The sequence below is a fragment of the Carcharhinus amblyrhynchos genome, chromosome 12 (genome assembly GCF_965287045.1).
Source record: "Carcharhinus amblyrhynchos chromosome 12, sCarAmb.v2.hapA, whole genome shotgun sequence".
In the NCBI taxonomy this organism is placed as follows: Eukaryota; Metazoa; Chordata; class Chondrichthyes; order Carcharhiniformes; family Carcharhinidae; genus Carcharhinus; species Carcharhinus amblyrhynchos.
Window position 1 is genome coordinate 19,017,653 of NC_137335.1, and position 22,270 is coordinate 19,039,922.

General features: G+C 41.3%; 2 protein-coding genes across 2 annotated transcripts in view; one reads left to right on the plus strand and one right to left on the minus strand.

Annotated features, from left to right (window-relative positions):
- Positions 1 to 156, minus strand: part of ninl (ninein-like) — a 120,767-nt gene extending 120,611 nt beyond the window's left edge. Inside the window, exon 1 of the mRNA XM_080200139.1 lies at positions 81 to 156. The gene's annotated coding sequence lies outside the window, so the exon portion shown is untranslated. The remainder of the gene's footprint in view (positions 1 to 80) is intronic.
- Positions 157 to 3,546: 3,390 nt separating this feature from the next.
- Positions 3,547 to 22,135, plus strand: eif4a3 (eukaryotic translation initiation factor 4A3). Its single transcript, XM_080200153.1, has 12 exons — positions 3,547 to 3,776; positions 6,080 to 6,152; positions 7,950 to 8,016; positions 8,233 to 8,295; positions 9,482 to 9,614; positions 10,831 to 10,911; positions 11,780 to 11,921; positions 13,804 to 13,942; positions 15,433 to 15,548; positions 15,633 to 15,740; positions 16,306 to 16,433; positions 21,799 to 22,135. Exons 1-12 carry the CDS (start codon positions 3,632 to 3,634, stop codon positions 21,813 to 21,815), a joined length of 1,212 nt encoding a protein of 403 aa, XP_080056279.1. The 5' UTR covers positions 3,547 to 3,631; the 3' UTR covers positions 21,816 to 22,135.
- The last annotated feature ends 135 nt before the right edge of the window (positions 22,136 to 22,270 follow it).

The following is a 22,270-nucleotide window of genomic DNA, read 5'->3' on the forward strand; positions in this document are numbered from 1 at the left end:
CATTTACACACCCACACATTCAGCATACATCTGTTCACTAACACACTTAGTAGCTTTGGGACATTTAAACTCTTACTTACCAGAATATGGCAGCCAGTACCTTAAAAAGGAGCAGATTGTCTCCACTGCTCCCTCTGAAGACTCTTGTGACTCCAGAATAATACTGAAAGTGGGGTTTGATTCGTGGTCTGGCTGAGGTAGCCTTGGAACCTGCCTCTCTTCTTGCCCTTTAGAATGGAGCAGTGGCATATCACCTCTCAAAATATAACAGCTCTGGATGAGGAATCAGCAGACAATGAGTCAATGACCTGTTTTTGAGCAAAACACACATAACATGACATATGTGGCTATTACTTATCAAGTGAATAGTTTTCATAAATAAGCCAGTTTCATGAGGGACATTAAACTAAGGCTTCATCAGCATTCTCTGCTGGATGTAAAAGATCCACTGGTATCTTTTGTACAACAGAAGAATCCTTTGGTAGCCTGAACTCTCATTATCAGTTGGCCACTTGAGAAAACTTGATGTGTGTAAATTAGTTTTTATTTTAACTTGCAGTTATAAAGCAGCTCTCACAGTCATAAATCAGTTAGCACTGTTGAAGTGTAATTTCCTTTCTAATGTAGGAAACATGATTTTAAAATGAAATTCCAGGACTGCTTGCATTTACAGTATATATAAACACCTTTAACTTTACCAGAGAAAAGAGGAATTAGTTTTACAATCTCCATAGAGACCATTAATGTTTAAAGAGAAATTATAACACCCAGTGATTAACTTGAAGAACTTCACCATAAGATTTCACATTTTTAAACAAAAACAAGCTTAATATTAAAAAAGTTAAACAAAGCAGGCACTACTAACAACACTATAGTTTGTCAAGACTTTAGCGTATAAATCCAATTCCCCTTTTTACTTCCTAATTCTAGCCAAGGGTTCCTCTACATATTATTAGATGTTGATAATTCATTCACTCCTCCTTCTAGAACCAGAACAAGTATGCCACAGCTCTCCAGAATTCACTTTGATTTCCCCTCATTAAGCCAACTGACCCACCGCCCTCCCCCCTACCAGTGAGCCATCTGACTGCCCCACCAAAGAGCCATCTGACCCACCTTTGCTCACTAGCAACACTCCCCCCCGCCCCCTGCCCCCCCCCCCCCAATCAATCTGAGTGAGAAAATCTCCAGAAGTTCTGAACTTACCTCCTCAGAAGCTGAAGCATCCGAATCGGACCTTTGTAGTCAGTTTCATGCTGAATCTGGATAGGGGGAAAATGGTGGTAAAGGGGGAAGTGCCAGCTATTCTCTGAAGTACATAATTTCATGAGGATCCTTTTATTAGCTTTAGACTGAGCAAACCTCCAGTTTTTTTTCTTCAAGTCCCCATAACAGTAGACCTCAGCTCAAGCTTGGGTCTTACTACATTTCTGCTTAGTGATTTAAAAGCCAGTATCACCCTGGTTCCTGATTATACTCTTTTTCCTAGCTTTGTACAGACACAGATTGCTTTCCTTCAATCTAGTCCAACAACTCCTGCCCAGCCCTTACAGCCCCTGACAGAGCATTTCTCTCAGCCTGTTTCCTGGCTGAACTGCTTCTCCCTATGATGGTTACTAAAGATTTATTCTGCTAGCTTCAGCTAGGCAAATTTCCCAACCTCTTTCTCCCCCACAAACGCCGTCTCCAAATTGAATGTGATTCTACCTCTGTTCCACACAGTGTATGATAAAGTTAGCATTTTCTCTGCTTAAGGTGCCATCCTGGCTAATATTTATCTTCTTTGCTCCCTTCAACGCTCAGTGAACTGCAAGCTATATAAGACCCAAGCTACAACTGTCTTTGTTTTCCAACTGAACCTCTTACATATCAAGAGATACAGCCCTAAAACATAATAATCATCTAAACTCCACTATTGTAACATTATGAGGGGTGGAAGGATCAAATTCACAAATATAAGTGGAGAGGATTGGCAGGGGGATTCCAGATAATTGTACACTGACAGATGAAGTGTGGTTGCTTATAGTGGGAAAAGGAGGGAGAGATTCAAAAAAGTTGGAGTCAGAGGATGAGAGTTTGAACATGATTTTGTGGGCTACACAAGTTTTCAATAAATGAGAGGGGCGATGGGAGGATTTAAATATAAAGATGATAGTTCTTAATTTTAGGCCTTGGATATAGGGAGGCAATGAAGATGAAGGAGTTGGGCAAGCAAGATTTGGTACGTTTGCGGAATTTTAAACCAATTGAAGTTTATGGAAGGTGGAAGACATACAATCACGTGGAAAACGTTAGAATGGTCAAATCTGGATGTGACAAAGACATAAAAGAGGTTCTTAGCAGCAGAAGGTCTGGGTAGTTGGGAGATGAGAACGTTTCAGAAGTAATGAAGAGGATGTTCAGCCAGGGTCCAATAGGACACCAAGGTTGTGGAAAGTCTGACCATTGTCTTGGGTTGAACCAGACTGTCTACAACCTCGGTGTCCCATTGGTTCCCTGGTTCCTAATTACACTCTTTTTCCTAGCTTTGTACAGACACAGATTGCTTTCCTTCAATCTAGTCCAACAACTCCTGCCCAGCCCTTACAGCCCCTGACAGAGCACTTGCCACAGCAACCTCTGCAAAACATGTCAGATCATCGACACAGTTGCCATCGTCTCACGTGAGAGCACCAACCACTAGGTACACGGTACATACTCTTGCAACTTAGCCAATATTGTCTACCTGATACGCTGCAGGAAAGGATGTCCCAAGATATAGTACATTGGGAAGACCTACGACAATGGATGAACACTGCTCGACAATCACCAGGCAGGAGTGTTTTCTTCCTGTTGGGGTACACTTCAGTAGTCACGGGCATTCAGCCTCTGATCTTCAGGTAAGTATTCTCCAAGGCGGTCTTCATGACATACAATGTAGAATTGCTGAGCAGAAACTGATAGCCAAGTTCCACACACATGAGGATGGCCTTAACCAGGATCTTGAGTTCATGTCACACTATCTGTAACCGCCACAATTTGCCAGGACTTGCAAAATCTCACTAACTTTCCTGTCTGGAAACAATACACATCTTTTTAACCTGTGCTTAATGCTCTCTCCACTCACATTGTCTGTATCTTTAAGACTTGATTACCTGTAAAGACTCGCATTCCAACCATTATTTTGTAAATTGAGTGTGTGTTTTTATATGCCCTGTTTGTGAACAGAACAATATTAGATTTTCCCATATAAAGTCTGACAGCACAGAAATAGTGAGGAGGGTGTCAAGAAAGACGTTAGAGACTTAGACCTGATGGGATTAAAGATGTAGAGCTGATTGGAAAGAACTTTTAACGCCTCACTTTTATTTGGATGGCAATCTGCAATGGCCGTTGTCAATCAAATGTAAATCGCACCGACAATGACGTAATCACGCTGAGACTTGGCACTCGGGACGGATCGTGTGACGACATCGCTTCGTCTAGGTCACGTGGGGAAGATTGGCGCATGCGCAGTGACGGAGATTGGCTCGTGCTCGGTGACGGAGATTGGCGCGTGCGCAGTGACAGAGACTCATGGTAGATGCGTGAGCAGTGGCGGAGCTCTACGCTTGCGTAGTGCGGTGGTGAGTGTGTGTCTGCGAGCCCCAACATGGCGAGTTCGGGGAGGAAGCGCATCCTTAAGGAGGAGGATATCTCCAAGGTGGAGTTCGAGACCAGCGAGGAGGTTGATGTTACCCCCACCTTCGACACCATGGGCTTGCGGGAGGACTTACTGCGGGGAATCTACGCGTACGGTGAGTGATGGCGACCAGGCCTGGCCTGCGGAAGGAGCGGCCTCGGATTTGGCCTAGCTGAATGAATACAGGGCTCCAGTTCAGGCCCTGTGTCTGGTATTGGTGGTGTCTCCTGCGATTTGAACGCCTCTGTTTTGAAAAATAACCCCAGGCCCCAACGCAGCTCTAGCTATTTCTACTAATCTTGATTTATTATTTTCATGCGGATCGGTATAAGTGAAAAGTATTGTTTCTCGTCAGCTATACAGGCAGAACATACCGTCCATAGAGCACATAGGGGAGAAGGAGAGAGTGCAGAATATAGTGTTATAGTTATAGCTAGGTTTGAGATAGATCAGACATCCAAAAGTCTGCTGGCAGCAGGGAAGAAGTTGTTCTTGAATCATTTGGAATGTGTTTTCAGACTTTTGTATCTTCCCAAATGGAAAAAGGTGGAAGAGAGAATGTCTGGGGTGCGCAGGGTCCTTGATTATGCTGGCTGCTTTCCGAGGCAACGGGATGGTTAGGTGTCCAAGATCCACAATGGAAGCTGAAACTCACAATCCAGGCTGATACTCCAGTTCATTGTTGATGGGGTGCAATATGGTCACACCTTTCAGATGCAATGTCAGACCGAGGTGAACATAAAAAGAACCAATGGCACTATTTGAGAGTACTGCCTTGTGTTGTGACTTGCGTTTATTTCGACCACCACACTAAAAAAAACTGATTCAATCATTATCTTATTGTCCGTGGACTTTGGGTGTTTTTTTTGACCATATAAAAACTATTCCATTGGTTATAAAGCACATTGGGATGTATTGAAGTTGTGAAAGGATAAAGAACAATTGCACAACGACAGGTGCATTAACGTTCCACAAGCTGCAACTGCTTTACCTCCAGACTGAGTGAAGCATCAGTAGGGTGCAAGATTACTCCAACAATCTCTCAAACTAAGTGAAATATGACCCACCCCCTGCCTGTGGTATTAATTTAGATTTTGTTTGTTATGCTAATTCTTACTTTAAATTTCAATAATGCTGCATATGCTCCAACCATCTTCAAATGCACCAGCAAAAGTGACTCAGTTTCGCAAACCCTGGTTTGTTCCTCTCTATCCTGTCTCTGTTTAGCTTTATCTCATGTTTGTCTTTCTTTGTGGCATATTTCCTGCTTTGTTTCTGCAGTGCAAAAAATTCTTTTGCAAACTGATGAGACATTAACTCATTGTGCCATTAGTTCTCATTAGTTTCCTGCACAAAGGACACTTTTAATTTGTAATAAAAACATCAAGTAATTGGCACCAAAGTCTATATGTGTACACTTCCAAGTATCAGTGGTTAGAAAAAGATGTCCTTCTGGTAATGCAACTTTCAAAACAGGTGAGCAGGGGACCCCTCAAAACCACATTTATACATATAGGTACCTCTACTGTAATGGGTTAAGGCATCTCCCTGAATAATTCTGGGTCTACTAATAATTAATTTATCTGCCAGGTACTCTTAGAAATGTTCTGAGTTCTAAGCAGGATTACCAGGCCCACTTCCAGTTAATCCTCTTGGATATTTTTATTTGGATATATGGTTGTAGAAATTGTTGGAGTTCTTAATCTCGCTCCAGTGCCTCCCATCCCATTAATAATAAAAAATATATCCTTCAGACTGTCTTTACTCTGAGAATTTGAAAAAACTCCTTAAACGCAATACTTTAAAATGGTTTATACAGGACATTTTTGTTAACCAAAATGAACACATTTAGCACCTAACACAATTATAGCAGGATTTAGGATTAAATTTACAATGTGGATCTGGACTCAATAAGTTAATATTGACTGTGAGACTCGATCAATCAACTGACCTATGCAACGTAATATTTAATGTAACTGTATAACTAACGATAGAAATACTCTATGCTGTACTTGTGCTTTGCTGTTAGATCTTGGAGGATGGGAGGATTTTGTTAGCTTAAACACTGACGTGGAATTGTTAGGCTGAATGACCCATTTATCGCTACAACTACTGTGTGTTTGAGGGTGTAGTAGCTCTTAGATTTGGCACTTCTTGCTCTAGCTTGGTCTACAGAATGCTTTCTTACTCCGTCTTATTAAAAAATGCAGAAAAGCAAATTGCTGCGGATGCAGGAATCTGAAATCAAAAGAGAAAATGCATTGACAAAGCATCATCTGGACTTAATCAGCTCTTTTCTGTCCTTACAGATGTTGTCAGACCTGCTGAGATTTTCCAGCATTTTTTCTTTTGGTTATTAAAAAATGCATTGTTGAAGGTAGATCACAATGGAGCTAATACATGTTTTACTTTATGTAGGCTTTGAAAAACCATCAGCCATTCAACAAAGAGCCATCAAGCAAATAATCAAAGGGAGAGATGTCATTGCTCAGTAAGTTAAGTTTTGTTTCTGACCTTGTATGTTGTTGTAAACTGTTGTTTCTTAGGCAGACCCTTGGAATCAAGGGTTACGTGGTTCACTCTGGCTCAGTGGTTTCTGAGATGGCTGATAAGTTCAATGCTCGATCTGCAGACTGCCACTTGTTTGGCAGATGGTGCTCGTAGTGTTGGCTGGATGAGTTGTTAGCGCTCTCTCTGATGCTTCATTTTGATCTCTGTGCCTTCCTGAGGAAGGTTCTTGCTATGTTACATGACTTCCATTTTGCTAGTCACGAGCGAGGGGGTTTCATGAGCTAGTGGAGATTTTTAAAATTTTGATTTGATTTATTATTGTCGCATGTATTCGTATACAATGAAAAGTACTGTTTCTTGCGCTGTACAGACAAAGCATACTGTACATAGAAAAGGAAAGGAGAGAGTGTGGAATGTCGTGGTTACACTCATAACTAAGGTGTAGAGAAAGATCAACTTCATTTGAGGTGGTTCATTCAAAAGTCTGATGGCAGCAGGGAAGAAGCTGTTCTTGAGTCGCTTGGTACATGACCTTAGATTTTTGTATCTTTTTCCTGACGGAAGAAAATGCAAAAGAATATGTCCGGGTTGCGTGGGGTCCTTGATTATGCTAGCTGCTTTTCCAAGGCAGTGGGAAGTGTAGACAGAATCAGCAGACGGGAGGCTGGTTTGAGTGATGAACTGGACTTTTGTCGCTTTTTGTGGCCTTGGACAAAACAGGAGCCACACCAAGCAGTGATACAACCAGAAAGAATGCTTTCTATGGTACATCTGTAAAAGTTGGAGAGCGTTATGGAGATGTGCCAAATTTCCTTAGCCTCCTGAGAAAGTAGAGACATTGTGGGCTTTCTTAATTATAGAGTCAGCATGGAGGGACTAGGACAGGTTGGTGATCTGGATACCTAGAAACATGAAGTTCTTAACCATTTCTACTTCATCCCCGTTGCTGTCGACAGGGGCATGTCCTCCACTATGTTTCCTGAAGTCGATGACTGATTATCTTCTTCATTTTTCGACAATGAGGGAGAGATTATTGTTGTCACATCAGTTCATCAGGTTCTCTATCTCTCTCCTGTACTCCGTCTAGTCTTGTTTGAGGTCCGACCTACTGCGGTGGTGTCATCAGCAAACTTGAAAATTGAGTTGGGGGGAATTTGGCCACACGCCCATAGGTGTGTAAGAAGTATAGTAAGGGACTGAGGACACTTTGTCATCTTCATCCCTAAAATGTTTCTATTATCCTGCTGGGATCTTCAGCTGAGTTCCAAATAGAGCAGTTGCTTTGAGAGTTGGATATCAGACATGTGAACAGCATGTCCTGCGCAGTGGAATTGATTTGGAGAGATTAACACCTTGTGCTAAGTGAGTTAACTTGGGGGAGAGAGGCTGTTGAACTGCCTTTCTTACCATCAGATTTGGAGATTCTTTCAAATGCACCACTGATTGTCCTTCTCCAGCGCTTGAGCTGCCGCTGCAGTTTGTCCAAATCTCCAAAGCACGTGGAGCATAGGAATCACTGTTACCCAGAAAAAAACATGACCTTAACTTTCAGTTTGAGATCCTGGTCCTCAAATACTCTTTTCCTTAATCAACTGAAGGCTGAGCTGACACATTGGAAGTGATTATGAATTTTTGTTGTCTAAGCCTTTGTTGACAGGAAGCTCCCAATATATGGAAGATGTCCAATTTTTCAGGATCTCCTTGTTGATCTTAACGGATAGCAGAAGTGTTTTATTGTGTAAACTATTGCTATTTCATACTAAATATTTTTTTCTAGATCCCAATCTGGTACAGGCAAGACAGCAACTTTCTGTGTATCAGTACTACAATGCCTGGACATTCAGGTAAAACTTTTGTTAACAGATTTATATGACTTATCCCTGGTAAATTGATTATATTCAGGATCCTATATAAGCAAATGCATAAAGAAGCAAGTTGTCTTGATGTTGAAGGAAGTATGCTTTATATAGTTCAGTTTAGCATCAGTTCTGAATTAATGAAATTGACAATTCTCAATAAAATGTAGTTTATGTACCTTTTAATACATTTGTTAAATTTAGGTCCGTGAAACCCAGGCTTTAATATTGGCACCAACTCGGGAGCTTGCAGGGCAGATACAGAAGGTAAGAATTAAATGTGTTACACGTCTGCCTTCCATTACTGAAACTGAATGAAAGATGCCATTGAATACACCACTGGAAGTCATTTTCAATATTACATTCTGTGAAAGACACAAACTAGTAATTGGGATCTTCTATTTTCAAAACATTGGTAAATATCCCGGAGTCACCTGTAACAAGTGCTGTTTGATTTATTCAGTTATGAATCAGTGGCTCTAATTGTAACATGAAGGATTTGACCCCCAGTGTTGTTTTTTTAAAACAGAATTTGACATAGTAAAAATGGAGTTTAATCTCTTCAATCAGTGACTCTGGTCATTTTCCTACAGATGTAACAGTATATCTTGTTTCAATCAGTATATCCTTCCTGATATAAATGAAAGACTGTAGTTATGACCTTATTTGGACTGCTGTGATTTCTATTTCATCATTCTACTAAGTTACAACTTGTCTAATGGTGTATTGATGGGATGCATTGTGTAACTTGGTCGATCCATGGTCATGCTGAGTTAGCTGATTCCAGTATGGGCAGAAATAGGATATTACAATTGGCGTTGATGATCTGAGTTAATGCTGCAAGAGTAAATCTCTTCTGTTTCTGTCCTTTCTGGAAAGTGCTCACATGGATACTGGTTGAGAACTGATGGGTTTCACTATGACACCATACATGAACTGATCCTACCTTCCAGTAGAGTTGAGGAGAGGACTTTAAAACTAAGATGCAAGTTTAATTTAGGAAATTTGTTTATCTGGGTCTGAATCGGGTAATCTCATTTTTAACCAGATATCATAAAGTGGCAAATGTAGGTCTAAATTAATTGAGTTTGAACATAACATTGTATAAACCATTAACTAACTTATTATCTCAAGATGTCCCAAAATGCTCTAAAACTAATTAATGATCTTTTATTCAAATGTAATCACTATTTAAAGGCAGCATGGTAACCATTTTATACACAAGGTGATGATGTCCGAGCGATGAATATTGAACAGAATGTGGGGGAAACTGTTTAGCATTTCTCTTGAATAGAGTCATAGAATCACTTGTTTCTCATCCCGTCTAATTGTGAACTTTATCACAGCAGAATCTACTGAAACTTTGAATAATAGGAGTCTGAAAATATTTTCAATAGGATTGCTGTGTATTTGGTATTTTACAGTGTCTGAGTGCCTTGTGTTTATTCATCAGGTGCTCCTTGCGCTTGGTGACTATATGAATGTACAATGCCATGCTTGTATTGGAGGCACCAATGTTGGAGAAGACATTCGGAAATTGGACTATGGACAGCACGTAGTTGCTGGTACTCCAGGACGTGTATTCGGTAAGGAACCTGTTCTGTCCTTCATTTTTAAAATTATTATTGAATGTTCAGTTTCTGTCTTGACCTTCTCGGGACAGCACAGTGACACAGTCATTAGCACTGCTGCCTCACAGTGTCTGGGATCCAGGTTTGATTCCTGTCCCGGTTTGGGTCACTGTCTGCAGAGTCTGCACATTCTCCCCGTGTGTGCGCGAATTTCCTCCGGGTGCTGCGGTTTCCTCCCACAGTCCAAAAGATGTGCTGGTTAGGTACATTGGCCATGCTAAATTCTCCCTTAGTGTACCCAAACAGCTGCTGCAATGTGATGACTAGGGGATTTTCACAGTAACTTCACTGCAGTGTTAATGTAAGCGTGTTTTTGACACTAATAAATAAACTCTTGATTTGTTTGTTCTTTAGTAATTGAATTCATAGAAGTTTACAATGTAGAATTAGATATTCAGCTATCGAATTTGTGTTTGAATTGTTGTGTCCTTGTAGTTACTAATGGAGGCAGACTGCAGCATGATATTAATTAGGACACTAAACCACCACTGTCCCCACCCCTCTCCAACACTGTGCCCCTGCCAACCACAACCACCTGGCACAGCAACAAACCCCCAACACCCAGACTGATGACCACCCCCATTTGCAGGCCTAACCCAACCTCTTTCTCCTCCTCCTTCACTCCTTCCTAGCCACTTAGCTTAGACATTTATAGTGTCTCTCACGTGTCTGTTTCAATGAGGTCTTTAACTTACCTGCTTATGACAGTTAGTGCCATTTTAAAAAAGGGGTGTGTTCTCTATTGCATCGGCACAGCTGGACTATAACACTGGGCCTCAAGAACAAGTTAGAATCTTGCCTGGCCTGAGTCAAGTAGTCAGGTGAGATGGGCATGGAAGAAAGTCTAAGAAGGTAACTGGACACAGTGGCAGTCCAACACTAATTGCTACTTCTCACAGTTCATTGTTAACAACTGTGCGCACGCACACCAACCACACACACACCCCTCCCCCCACTCCCCAAAGTATTTTTAATCATCAATATCTGGCAAAGTCTGAGTGGCGGGATGGAATATTTTAGTGTAGCTTGTGGTGGATCACTTGAGGTGAAGGAGGCAGGCCCTGCAGTTAGACCACATGCTTCATGTTTTAATTGGTGAACTGTGAGCCATGTCTTTGTAGGCTCACGAACACATGGAAGGTGATTCTGACCACAGGCTCTGTTTTAACAGATATGATCCGAAGACGAAGTTTGAGGACACGTGCCATCAAAATGTTGGTTCTTGATGAAGCAGATGAGATGCTGAACAAAGGTACAAAGGATCCTTCAATTCTGGGGGCACTTTGCATAGCTTGTCTTGTAGTCCCTCGAGTATAGAAGCCAAAGGATGATCTAATCAAAATATTGAAAAATATAATGGGATTCAGTAGGGTAGAGCCAGATCGATTATTTCCTCTGGGCCTTGAAATTAGAACAAGGCCATTAAGGAGCAAGATCAGGATGGCCCTCTTCATATGACGTCTGATCTGGAACAATCTCTCCATTGGTCGGTTGAAAGTTTCAAGACTGATTTTTCTTGTTGGGTTTGGGTATCATTCAGTGCGACCTCTAACTTTTTGCTGGATGTTGCCTTTTTAAATGTTTTAGCACAGATGCAGTTTTTTGTCATTTTAACTTGAGTTTCCCATAATATCTTTCTGGGTGACTCTGCAGTTTACAAGAGGCACTGGTACAGGGATATGGAACAAAGGTGGTTTAGATGTGATTAAGGTGCAGAATGTGTAATTAGTTCAAAAGACTGAATGGTCTATTCCTGATCCAATGCTAATTTCTCTTCAGTAACGTTATCCTTTTCTTTACCATATTTTGCAGTAAAGAAGACAGTTATGAAACATGTTTGTTAGTAGGAGAACTGATATCATAACTGTTGCAGCCTCCTTAGTTCCAGTAGTTTGTTTTTTGTCTAGAACTTTGAAAGCATTTGTTTTAAATGAACATTTTGAAATGCTTATAGTAGAGGATGTCAGGCAGAAAAGACCTACTTATACTTTTAATCCTGAATTTCATTTTGTGTTGAATCATTCCATGAAAAACTAATTGATTTGAAATATTACCCCAATCAATGGGGTATTTGTACGGTGTGTCTGGCAATATCGTTTAACTTTGTTTTCCGACTGCAGGTTTTAAGGAGCAGATCTATGATGTGTACAGATATTTACCCCCAGCCACACAAGTAATTCTGATCAGTGCCACACTGCCCCATGAAATCCTGGAAATGACCAATAAGTTCATGACTGACCCGATCCGGATCCTTGTTAAACGGTACGTTGTTGTTTCTACGTTAGTAATGGTGCTGTTTCAAGTTGCCTTGGAATCTCACTGGGTTAAGCAGAAGCTTTGCAAATTCAGTACAAAACATTACAATGTAAGGTTCCTTAGTGGCGGCACAGTGGTTAACATCCTTGCCTCACAGCTCCAAGGACCCGGATTCAATTCTAGTTTTGGGTAACTATCTGTGGAGTTTGCACATTCTCCCTGTGTCTGTGTGGGTTTCCTCTGGTTTCCTGCCACAGGCCAAAGATGTGCAGATTTGGTGGATTGACTATGCTAAATTGCCCCTTAGTGCCCAGTTGTATAGGCTAGGGTCATTAGCAGGATAAGTACATGGGGTTACAGGATAGGTTGTGGGTGGAATCCTGTTCAAGAGTGCAGACTTGATGGGCCAAATGGCCCCCTGCACTGTAGGGATTCTATGATTTTCTTTATTGGAATTACAAAAACAGCACTTAGTACTGCCATAGTGAATGTTAATTTATTATGAGCTGTATAAATTATTCTTACCTAGAAATAATCTATCCCATTGCCTTTCTTAATTTTTGGAAATTGTAGGAAAATAATTCTGTAAGTTGCAAGTTTTTTTAATTCTATAGGGTTTTAAAAATTATTTTGTCCACCGTCATGTAGCATTCCCTAACAAAAAGGGTAGGGAAGGCCTTTGCCAGCTTTAAATGACTATCATGTTTGAATAGAATGTAAATACTTAAGATCAGAGGGTTGTCTGCATATTTTGTGTCCCCTGCTTCTTCTCGGCAGGGCCATTCTCAGCTGCCGACCTGCCCTCATTTGCAGCTCTGCCACAGCTTCCAGTACCGCACCAGGTGACAGCACCTCTTGACAGTACAACACTCTTTTAGTATTGCACTGCAATAATGTTTGTGCTCAAGTCCTGAAGTGGAATTTAAATCCAGAACCTTTTGACTCAGGTGCGAGCGCGTCACCACTTCAGCCCTGGCTGTCACTTGTGCTATAAGCTTGTTGTTTATAACTTCAACTTCCACTTAATATTTTATTTGCATTCAACTTTTATTTTTTGTCATTTTGTTTATTAGCGTTGCAAGTAGGCTTACGTTAACACTACACTGAATTTACTGTGAAAATCCCCTAGTTGCTACACTCCGGAGCCTGTTTGGGTACACTGAGGGAGAATTTAGCATGGCCTAAACACCTAACCACCACGTTTTTCGAATTGTGGAAGGATCTGGTGCACCCGGAAGAAACCCACACAGGCACAGGGAGAACATGCAGACTCTGCACAGACAGTGACTCAAGCCAGGAATTGAATCCGGGTCCCTGGCACTTTATCCAGAATCCTAAATCTTCAAATTTCAGAAATCATATCTTGACTAATAATCAAAGACTGTCGTGTTGTCTCACATCACAGATGGTCTTGGCTATTTGCCAATGCCCGCATGGCCCTAGATGAAATCTGCAGGCCTTCAGCCTATCCACAATCGAACTGTGAACCTTCCTGAACTGTGCAGCTCAGTTGCACGCCCACCTGTGCAGTTAAACTACAGCACAATTGGGAGAGCTAAGAAGCAGGTTCCAAGTGCTGTTAAGATTTAGTTCCCATTAGCTTTCTGTGTGCCATCTTCATGTCAGTGTTCAAATGGAAATCATACAGCCTGGCGTAAAAGTAAGATTTTTATATGTCTATAACATAGTTAATGTTTATATATCTAGAATTAACTAAAAGAAGAATTAATGTCCTGTTTCTACAAGGTTTTACACTGGGGGCTAAAGAACAAACCAACTGCCATGCCAGGGACGGAACTGCAGCCAGTCAGGGTTTAAAAGCATAATCTTGCAGCTTCATGTTGATGTGCACAATTTTTTTAATATTGTTAATGCTATTGTGTTTCAGTGATGAGTTGACCTTGGAAGGAATCAAACAATTCTTTGTAGCAGTTGAAAGGGAGGAGTGGAAGTTCGACACATTGTGTGACTTGTATGACACGCTGACTATTACTCAAGCTGTTATTTTCTGCAATACAAAACGGAAGGTACAGAAAACATTCCTTATCTACCCCTCATCTAAATTTGTAGAATAGAAATTGTATTAAAATGCAGCTTGAGTTGACAATCAATTATTTTTACAGGGAAAACCAATATTAGAAGTACATTGTAAATGTACTGATTTTGACATGCATATTGTTACGGGATCCATTAGCAAGTTTTAAATTGTGTGACTTTTCATGATTCTTTTATGAACTCTAAGTATAAAATATGTGTTTAAGCCAATGTGAGGAGAAGATGACATTGGAAAATAAAACCAGAAGTGCAGTGATAATGTGAGTGGTTGAAATCTTTAGCATAAAAGTAGTGGGCACTGTAAGGTTCTAGACCAGTGGTTAAGATGACTGGTTTTTATATTAGATTTTCTGGGAAAGAGGCAGTTTGTCTGATTTGGGGGAGAAAAATTAACTGCAATTTCCACATCGACTGGTATTGACAGCGAGCTGCAGGGTTCCTGCTTCCATTCTGGTAGTTACAATTGTGTATGTGTATATATACAGGTAGTGTCTCAAATCCAGCTATCCAAAAATAGGCAATCTTCGAAAACCAGACATTTTTTAAAGCTGCCATGCATGGATTTTCATTATTATTAGATGAATAAAATAACTAACCAGGTTGGGCCAAGAGCTGCAGTGGTGCACTGACAAGTAACCGGCATTGAGCATCGTGCTGCGAATGATTTGAGCAACCATTGATCTGACCTGAACAGCCAAGCTGGAACCAGCAAGATCCAAAATCTGGTATAGACTCAGTCCCAAGGTTGTTGGTTTTGAAACACTTGCCTGTATACCTTCTCTGAAGATTGGAGGGAATGAACTGGCACAAAATAATATTTTACAACTTTTAAAACTGCACTGCATTTGAGAGGTCAAGAAGAATTGAGAGGTGCAGATTAAAAAAAAAGTTGTGTGGGTCCTTCTGAATTTTACTGACAGGTTTCACACAAAGAAAGTGTTGGAGTTCCTGTGGATATTGCTTTCACTGCCTCTAAATGAAAAGTTCTGTTCTACCATTTAGTTTTGTTCATTTCAGATGCTGAGCAAAGTGGATTTTTAAAAAATTAAAAATAGTACAACGTAACAACTGTCCTTAAAGGAGAAATAAGCAGCATTTGGCTTTGTGTGGTGGCACAGCAGTTAGCACTGCTGCCTCACAGCTCTAGGGACCTGGGTTCGATTCCCAGTTTGGGTCACTTTGCGGAGTTTGTACATTCTTCCTGAGTCTGCATAGGTTTCCTTTGGGTATCCCAGTTTCCTCCCACACTCCAAAGATATGCAGGTTAGGTTGATTGGTCATGTAAAATTGCCCCTTGGTGTCCCGGGATGCGTAGCTTAGAGGGATTAGTGGAGTAAATATATGGGGTGACAGGGATAGAGTCTAATTGGGATTGCTGTTGGTGCAGACTCGATGGGCCGAATGGCCTCTTTTTGCACTGTAGAGTTTCTATGGTTTCAGTGTTAGTCTTTCTTTACCACAGGTGGACTGGCTCACTGAAAAAATGCGAGAAGCTAATTTCACAGTGTCATCAATGCATGGTGACATGCCACAAAAGGAGAGGGAATCCATCATGAAGGAATTCCGTTCTGGTGCAAGGTGAGAGGTGTTTGAAAACTGGGCTTCACTGATTATTTCAGATGGTGGTGTTCTAAAGATAACTGCTTCCCATTTGCTTTACAGTCGAGTGCTTATTTCTACAGATGTTTGGGCACGGGGATTGGATGTCCCTCAAGTCTCGCTGATCATAAACTATGATTTGCCCAATAACAGAGAGCTGTATATCCACAGGTAAGCTTGACATATTTTTCTTATATCAGACTTAATTTCATAATGGCTGCTTTTTTTTTTGAGACTAAAGAACTGATTTTCTCAGTCTGTGCTCCTTCTTTGTGCTTTGGTTTCAGTCTGAATCCTAAGTGTAACAATAGATGTTGCTGTCTGTTTTGCTGATATTGTGCCATTCAGTGTATCTCCTATGTCACGCTATTCGTTGTGTAGTATGGAACATCTGGGACCAACACCAATTTATGGTAGATGGGAGAATAAACTGTAAAAATGTAAGAAAGGCAAACTCAGGTTAAGTGTAATTTGCAAATGGAATATAAAGGAGGGTTAACTAATATTTTACTTTGTTTCTGGACACATCTTCAAAACAATCAGCTAGTAAATTCTAATCCAAGGGAAACTGTCTTCAGGAAATGATTGTGAGTAGTGGGGTGAACTATTTTTATTTTGGGGGCTGTTGATCTGTTGCTGTGTTAGTTCTCTGTTAACTGCTATCTGCTGAAGCTGTTAACCTTTCACTCCAGTAAATCCTGTATTGAATGTTGATGTGTTTTGTATTGATTTTCAGGATTGGTCGATCAGGCCGATATGGCCGGAAAGGTGTGGCTATCAACTTTGTTAAGAACGATGACATTCGTATACTGCGAGATATTGAACAGTACTACTCCACACAGATTGATGAAATGCCAATGAACGGTGAGTTCAAACTACAGCATCCTCTGATCTAGCTGGGTATTCTTCAACAGATGGCTGAGACTGTGACAGTCTAATGTCATCTTTACTGATCAATTGAACAGAATTGGCTCAGATTAGATGCAATAGCAATTTGTGAACACAATTCATTGTATCTTAGATTCTTGTCATGGAGTCTGCTGATGCCAACAATAAACTTAGAACCATTAGCTTGAATTACAGTCCCTTCCACTTAAAAATGACATGTTTTGTTCTGCTGACCATTTGCATTAATTTAACATAAGGTTGGTGGTTATAGTATGTACTAACTTTATTTCCTGTGCTTACTCATTAATTTGTTACAGGGCACTTGAATGGAAGAATTATCTATATAGTCTGTATTTAGGACCTTCTAATCCCCTTTAAGTGATATAAGGTTAATAGTACTAGTACTAAGCATTGATTGTATAAACACAGTTGCAGCAGAATGGTGCTGGAAATAAATAGGAGAGAGGTACTACACAGAAGAAACTTTTTTGTTATGTCATAGAATATAGTAATAGTGCTATCCCATTATACTAGTCATTGCATGGAGCAGGCAAATCACTTTTGCGTGAATGCCCCAACTTCCTTATGCTCCTGTAAGTGTGGGGATTGTAGTCAAACAGACTGTTACTGTTGATTTACTAGTTTCGTTTCACAATATCTTTGACAAATAAAGTTGTCCTTGTTTTACTATATAAACTATTGACACTCCCAAGCTTACATCCACACAGTTTATAGCAGAATCCTCTTCTCTATTCTTTCTCAACCTCATTCTGTGTTATAAGTAGAATGTTGAATTATGCTATGATTCTGTTTCTTGAATGTTACTCTTGCCTACGCCCTCCTGAAGGTGGCAAATCACACTCAGTTAATTTCCCAACCTGTGCTGCTTGGTATCAACAACCATTCTCCACATGAACTCAGTATCAAATGCCAGAATCCATGACAGCTGAGTATTTGGCACCAAAGAACAAAAAAAATTACAGCACAGGAACAGGCCCTTTGGCCGCCCCCAAGTCTGCATCAACAATGCTTCCCGACTTAACTAAAACCCCCTGTCCTTCCAGGATTTGTATCCCTCTATTCCCATCCTATTCATGTAGTTGTCAAGACGCCCCTTAAAAGTCACGACCGTATCCGCTTCCATTACCTCCCCCACCAATGAGTTCCAGGCACCCACCACACTCTTTTTAAAAAAAAAAAATCTGCCTCTTATATCTCCTTTAAATCTTGCCCCTTGCACCTTAAACCTATGCCCCCTAGTAATTGACTCTTGCACCCTGCAAACAAGCTTCCGACTATCCACTCTGTCCATGCCTCTCAATTTTATAGACTTCTATCAGGTCTCCCCTCAACCTCTGTTGCTCCAGTGAGAACAAACCAAGTTTCTCCAACCCCTCCTCATAGTTAATGCCCTCCATGCCAGGCAACATCCTGCTAACTCTTCTGTACCCTCTCCAAAGCCTCCCTATCCTCCTGGTAGTGTGACGACCAGAACTGAACACTATATTCCAAGTGCGGCCTTACTAAGCTTCTATAAAGCTGCAACATGACTTGCCAATTTTTAAACTCAGTACCTCGGCTGATGAAGGCAAGCAAGCCGTATGATTTCTTGACTACCTTCTCCACCTGCATTGCCACTTTCAGTGACCTGTGCACCTGTACATCGAGATCCCTTTACTTATCAATACTGTCAAGGGTTCTGCCATTTACTATATATTTCCTATCTGTATTAGACCTTCCAAAATGCATTACCTCACATTTGTCCAGATTAAACTCCATCTGCCATCTCTCCGCCCAAGTCTCCAACTGATCTATATCCTGCTGTATCCTCTGATGGTCCTCATCGCTATCCGTAAATCCACCAACCGTTGTGTTGTTCGCAAACTTACTAATCAAACCAGTTACATTTTTCTCCAAATCATTTATAAATATTACAAACAGCAAAGGTCCCAGCACTGATCCCTGAGGAACACCACTTGTCACAGCTCTCCATTCAGAAACACACCCTTTCACTGCTACCCTCTGGCTCGGTCAAAGAAGATAGTTTTGTATCCACCTTGCTAGCTCACCTCTGATCCCATGTGACTTCACCTTCTGCACCAGTCTGCTATGAGGGACCTTGTCAAAGGCCTTACTGAAGTCCATGTAAACAACATCTACTGCCCTACCCTCAATCATCTTGGTCATTTCCTCGAAAAACCCAATCAAGTTCGTGAGACACGACCTCCCCTTCATGAAACCATGTTGCCTCTCACTAATACGTCCACTTATTTCCAAGTGGGAATAAAGTCTCGAAGAATCATCTCCAATAATTTCCGTATCACTGATGTAAGGCTCACCAGCCTGTAATTATCTAGATTGTTCTTGCTACCCTTCTTAAACAAAGGAACAACATTGGCTATTCTCCAATCCGCTGTGACCTCCCCTGTAGCCAGTGATGGTACAAAAATTTCTCTCAAGGCCCCAGCAATTTCCTCCCTTGTCTCAGTATTCTGGGGTATATCCCATCAGGTTCTGGGGACTTGTCCACCTTAATGTTTCTCAGAATCCCAATACCACCACCTTTTTGATCTCAACATGACTCAAACTATCTACACATCCTTTCCCAGACTCATCATCCACCAAGTCCTTCTCTTTGATGAATACTGATGCAAAGTACTCATTTAATACCTCACCCATTTCCTCTGGGTCTACGCATAGATTCCCTCCCTTGTCCTTGAGTGGGCCAACCCTCTCTCTGGCTATTCTCATGTTCTTTATATATGTATAAAAAACCTTGGGATTTTTCTAATCCTGCTGGCCAAGGCTTTTTCATTACCTCTTTTAGCCCTTCTTACTCCTCGCTTAAGTTTCTTTCTATTTTCTTTTGTATTCCACACTTGTTTCATGTGTTCCCAGCCACCTAGCTTTGATAAATGCTTCCTTTTTCTCTTTGACTAGGCTCACAATACCTCTCATTATCCACGGTTCCCAAAACTTGCCATACTTATCCTTCATCCTTCATCCTTACAGGAATGAGCTGGTCCTGAATCCCTATCAATTTGAAAGCCTCCCACATGCCAGATGTTGACTTGTCCTCAAACATCTGCCCCCAATCTAAATTCTTCAGTTCCTGCCAAATGTTGTTGTAATTAACCTTCCCCTAATTTAGCACTTTAACTTGAGGACTACATTTATCTTTACCCATCAGTACCTCAAAGCTTACTGAACTGTGGTCACTGTTCCCGAACTGCTCCCCTACTGAAACATTGATCACCTGGCCAGGCTCATTCCCCAATATGAGGTCCAGTATTGTTTCAAGAAGCCTTCCTGGATGTTCCTTACAAACTCTGCCCCATCCACTCCCCTAGCACTAAGTGAATCCCAGTCAATATAGGGGAAATTAAAATCTTCCACCACAACAACCCTGTTACTTTTACACCTTGCCAAAATCTGCCAACATATCTGTTCCTCAATCTCCCGCTGGCATTTGGGTGGTCTGTAGTAAACCTCCAACATTGTGACAAAGCTTCCCTATCCCTGAGCTCTACCCATATAAGCCCTCCGAGGTGTCCTCCCGGAGTACATCTGTGATATTCTCCTTAACTAGTAGTGCATCTCCCCCACTCCTTTTACATTCCCCTCTATCCCACCTGAAATATCTGTATCCTGGAATGTTAAGCTGCCAATCCTGTCCTTCCCTTAACCAAGTCTCTAATGGCAACAACATCGTAGTTCCTCGTACTAATCCAAGCTTTAAATTCATCTGCCTTACCTGTTACACTTGTTGCATTGAAACAATACACTTCAGTCCCTCCAGATCCTCTCTCATTAGCAATCCCACCCTGCCTGCTGAGTCTTACTGGCCCTACCCTCTGATTCCCCTTCAGCTAATTCACCTTTGCTTTGGTTCCCACCCCCTGCCAAACCAGTTTAAATCCACCAGTGTGACACCAGCAAATCTTCCGGCCAGAATATTTGTGCCCTTCCCATTTAGATGCAACCCGTCCTTCTTGTACAGGTCTCAGCTGCCCCAGAAGAGACTCCAATGGTCCAGATATCTGAAACTCTCCCTCCTACACCAGCTGTTTAACCACATGTTGAGCTGCACTATCTTCCTATTCCTAGCCTCACTAGCACGTGCCACAGGGAGTAATCCTGAGATTACAACCCTAAAGATCCTAACTCCCTAAACTGCTGCTGCAGGACCTCATCACTTCCTGCCTATGTCGTTAGCACCAATATGTACCATGATCTCTGGCTATTCACCCTCTTCCTTCAGAAAGCTTTCTGTCCATTCAGAGACATCGTGACCCTTGCACCAGGGAGGCAATATACCATCCTGGAGTCTCTTTCACAGCCACAGAAATGTCTATCTGCACCCCTAACTATAGAGTCCCCTACAACTATTGCTCTAGTCCTCTTTGTCCCTCCCTGCTTAACAACAGAGCCAACTGTTATACCACTGCTTTGCTGCTGCTGGTATCCCCTGACAGCCCATCTTCCCCAACAGTATCCAAAACGGTATACTTGTTAGAAAGGGGGATGACCACAGGGGCAGTGTGAATGCAGTTTTGTAAGGTGTTGCTGCATAGTGTTCAGGAACAAAGCCCTGGGTGATGGATCATATCAAATCCAATTGTAAACAATACCATCCAGAAAACAAATGGCAGTTTCATAGTCCTGTGACTCCACAAATCATAGAATCCACAGAATCCTACAGTGAGGAAGGAGGCCATTCGGTCCATCGAGTCTTCTCCAACCACAATCCCACCTCAGCCCCACTCCCATAATCGCAAACATTTACTCCAGCCAGTCCCCCTAAATCTTAAGGAAGTTAATTTAATTGAAGGTCATAAGAAATAGAAGCAGGAGTAGGCCATCTAGCCCTTCGAGCCTGCCCCACCGTTCAACAAGATCATAGCTGATCTGAAGTGGATCAGTTCCACTTTCCCGCTTTCTCCCCATAACCCTTAATTCTCTTGTCTATCAGAAATCTATCTACCCGTGACTTAAATATATTCAGTGAGGTAGCCTCTACCACTTCAATGGGCAGAGAATTCCAGAGACTCACCACCCTTTGAGTGAAGAAGTTCCTCCTCTACTCTGATCTAAACTGCCCCCCCCCTCCTCATTTTGAAGCTGTGCCCTCTAGTTCTGCTATCCTTTCTAAGCGAGAAGAATCATAAGGTCATAAGTGCCTTAAGGTCATAAGGCAGTTTCCCCCATTCATTTTTCCTTAAAATAATTTTTGGAAGCACACAGCAGGTTGACTTGTATGTTCTGCATGCATGCAATTTAAATTTTGTAGCTGTTTAATATACTTCAAATATTAATTTTGTTTCATTGTTTTGTTGCCTAGTTGCTGACCTTATTTAAAGGAAATGAACGACCAGAGGACCTGGATGGACAGTGGAATATATTTCTTTGGTTGAAAGTGTAACACTTAACATTGTGTAAGGACTCTGCAGATACCCTAGCTTTCTGTTTGTAGAATTTGGATCATATTTTCAGTAGCACCTGGTTTTGTAAACCAATGTTATTGCTTTCTTTTGTACACAACGATTACTGGCTTTTTTGTTTGCAGATATTAAATGATACATAATTTTAATGTTAGTACTTAAAACGGTGGTTTTAATGAAATGCTATGTATGGATACTGTTCATCTTCATTAAAGTTTGATATTAATGTCCTTTTAACGTTGTTGTATAATCCCATTCTTTTTAATGTTTATAGACATAAAGGCACCAAGTTTTGCGTTCCCATTTAGGAGGGTCTACAACTGGCTGTTGCCTTGTCACTTCAGAGGTGTTAATATGAGAGGAGAGGATCAT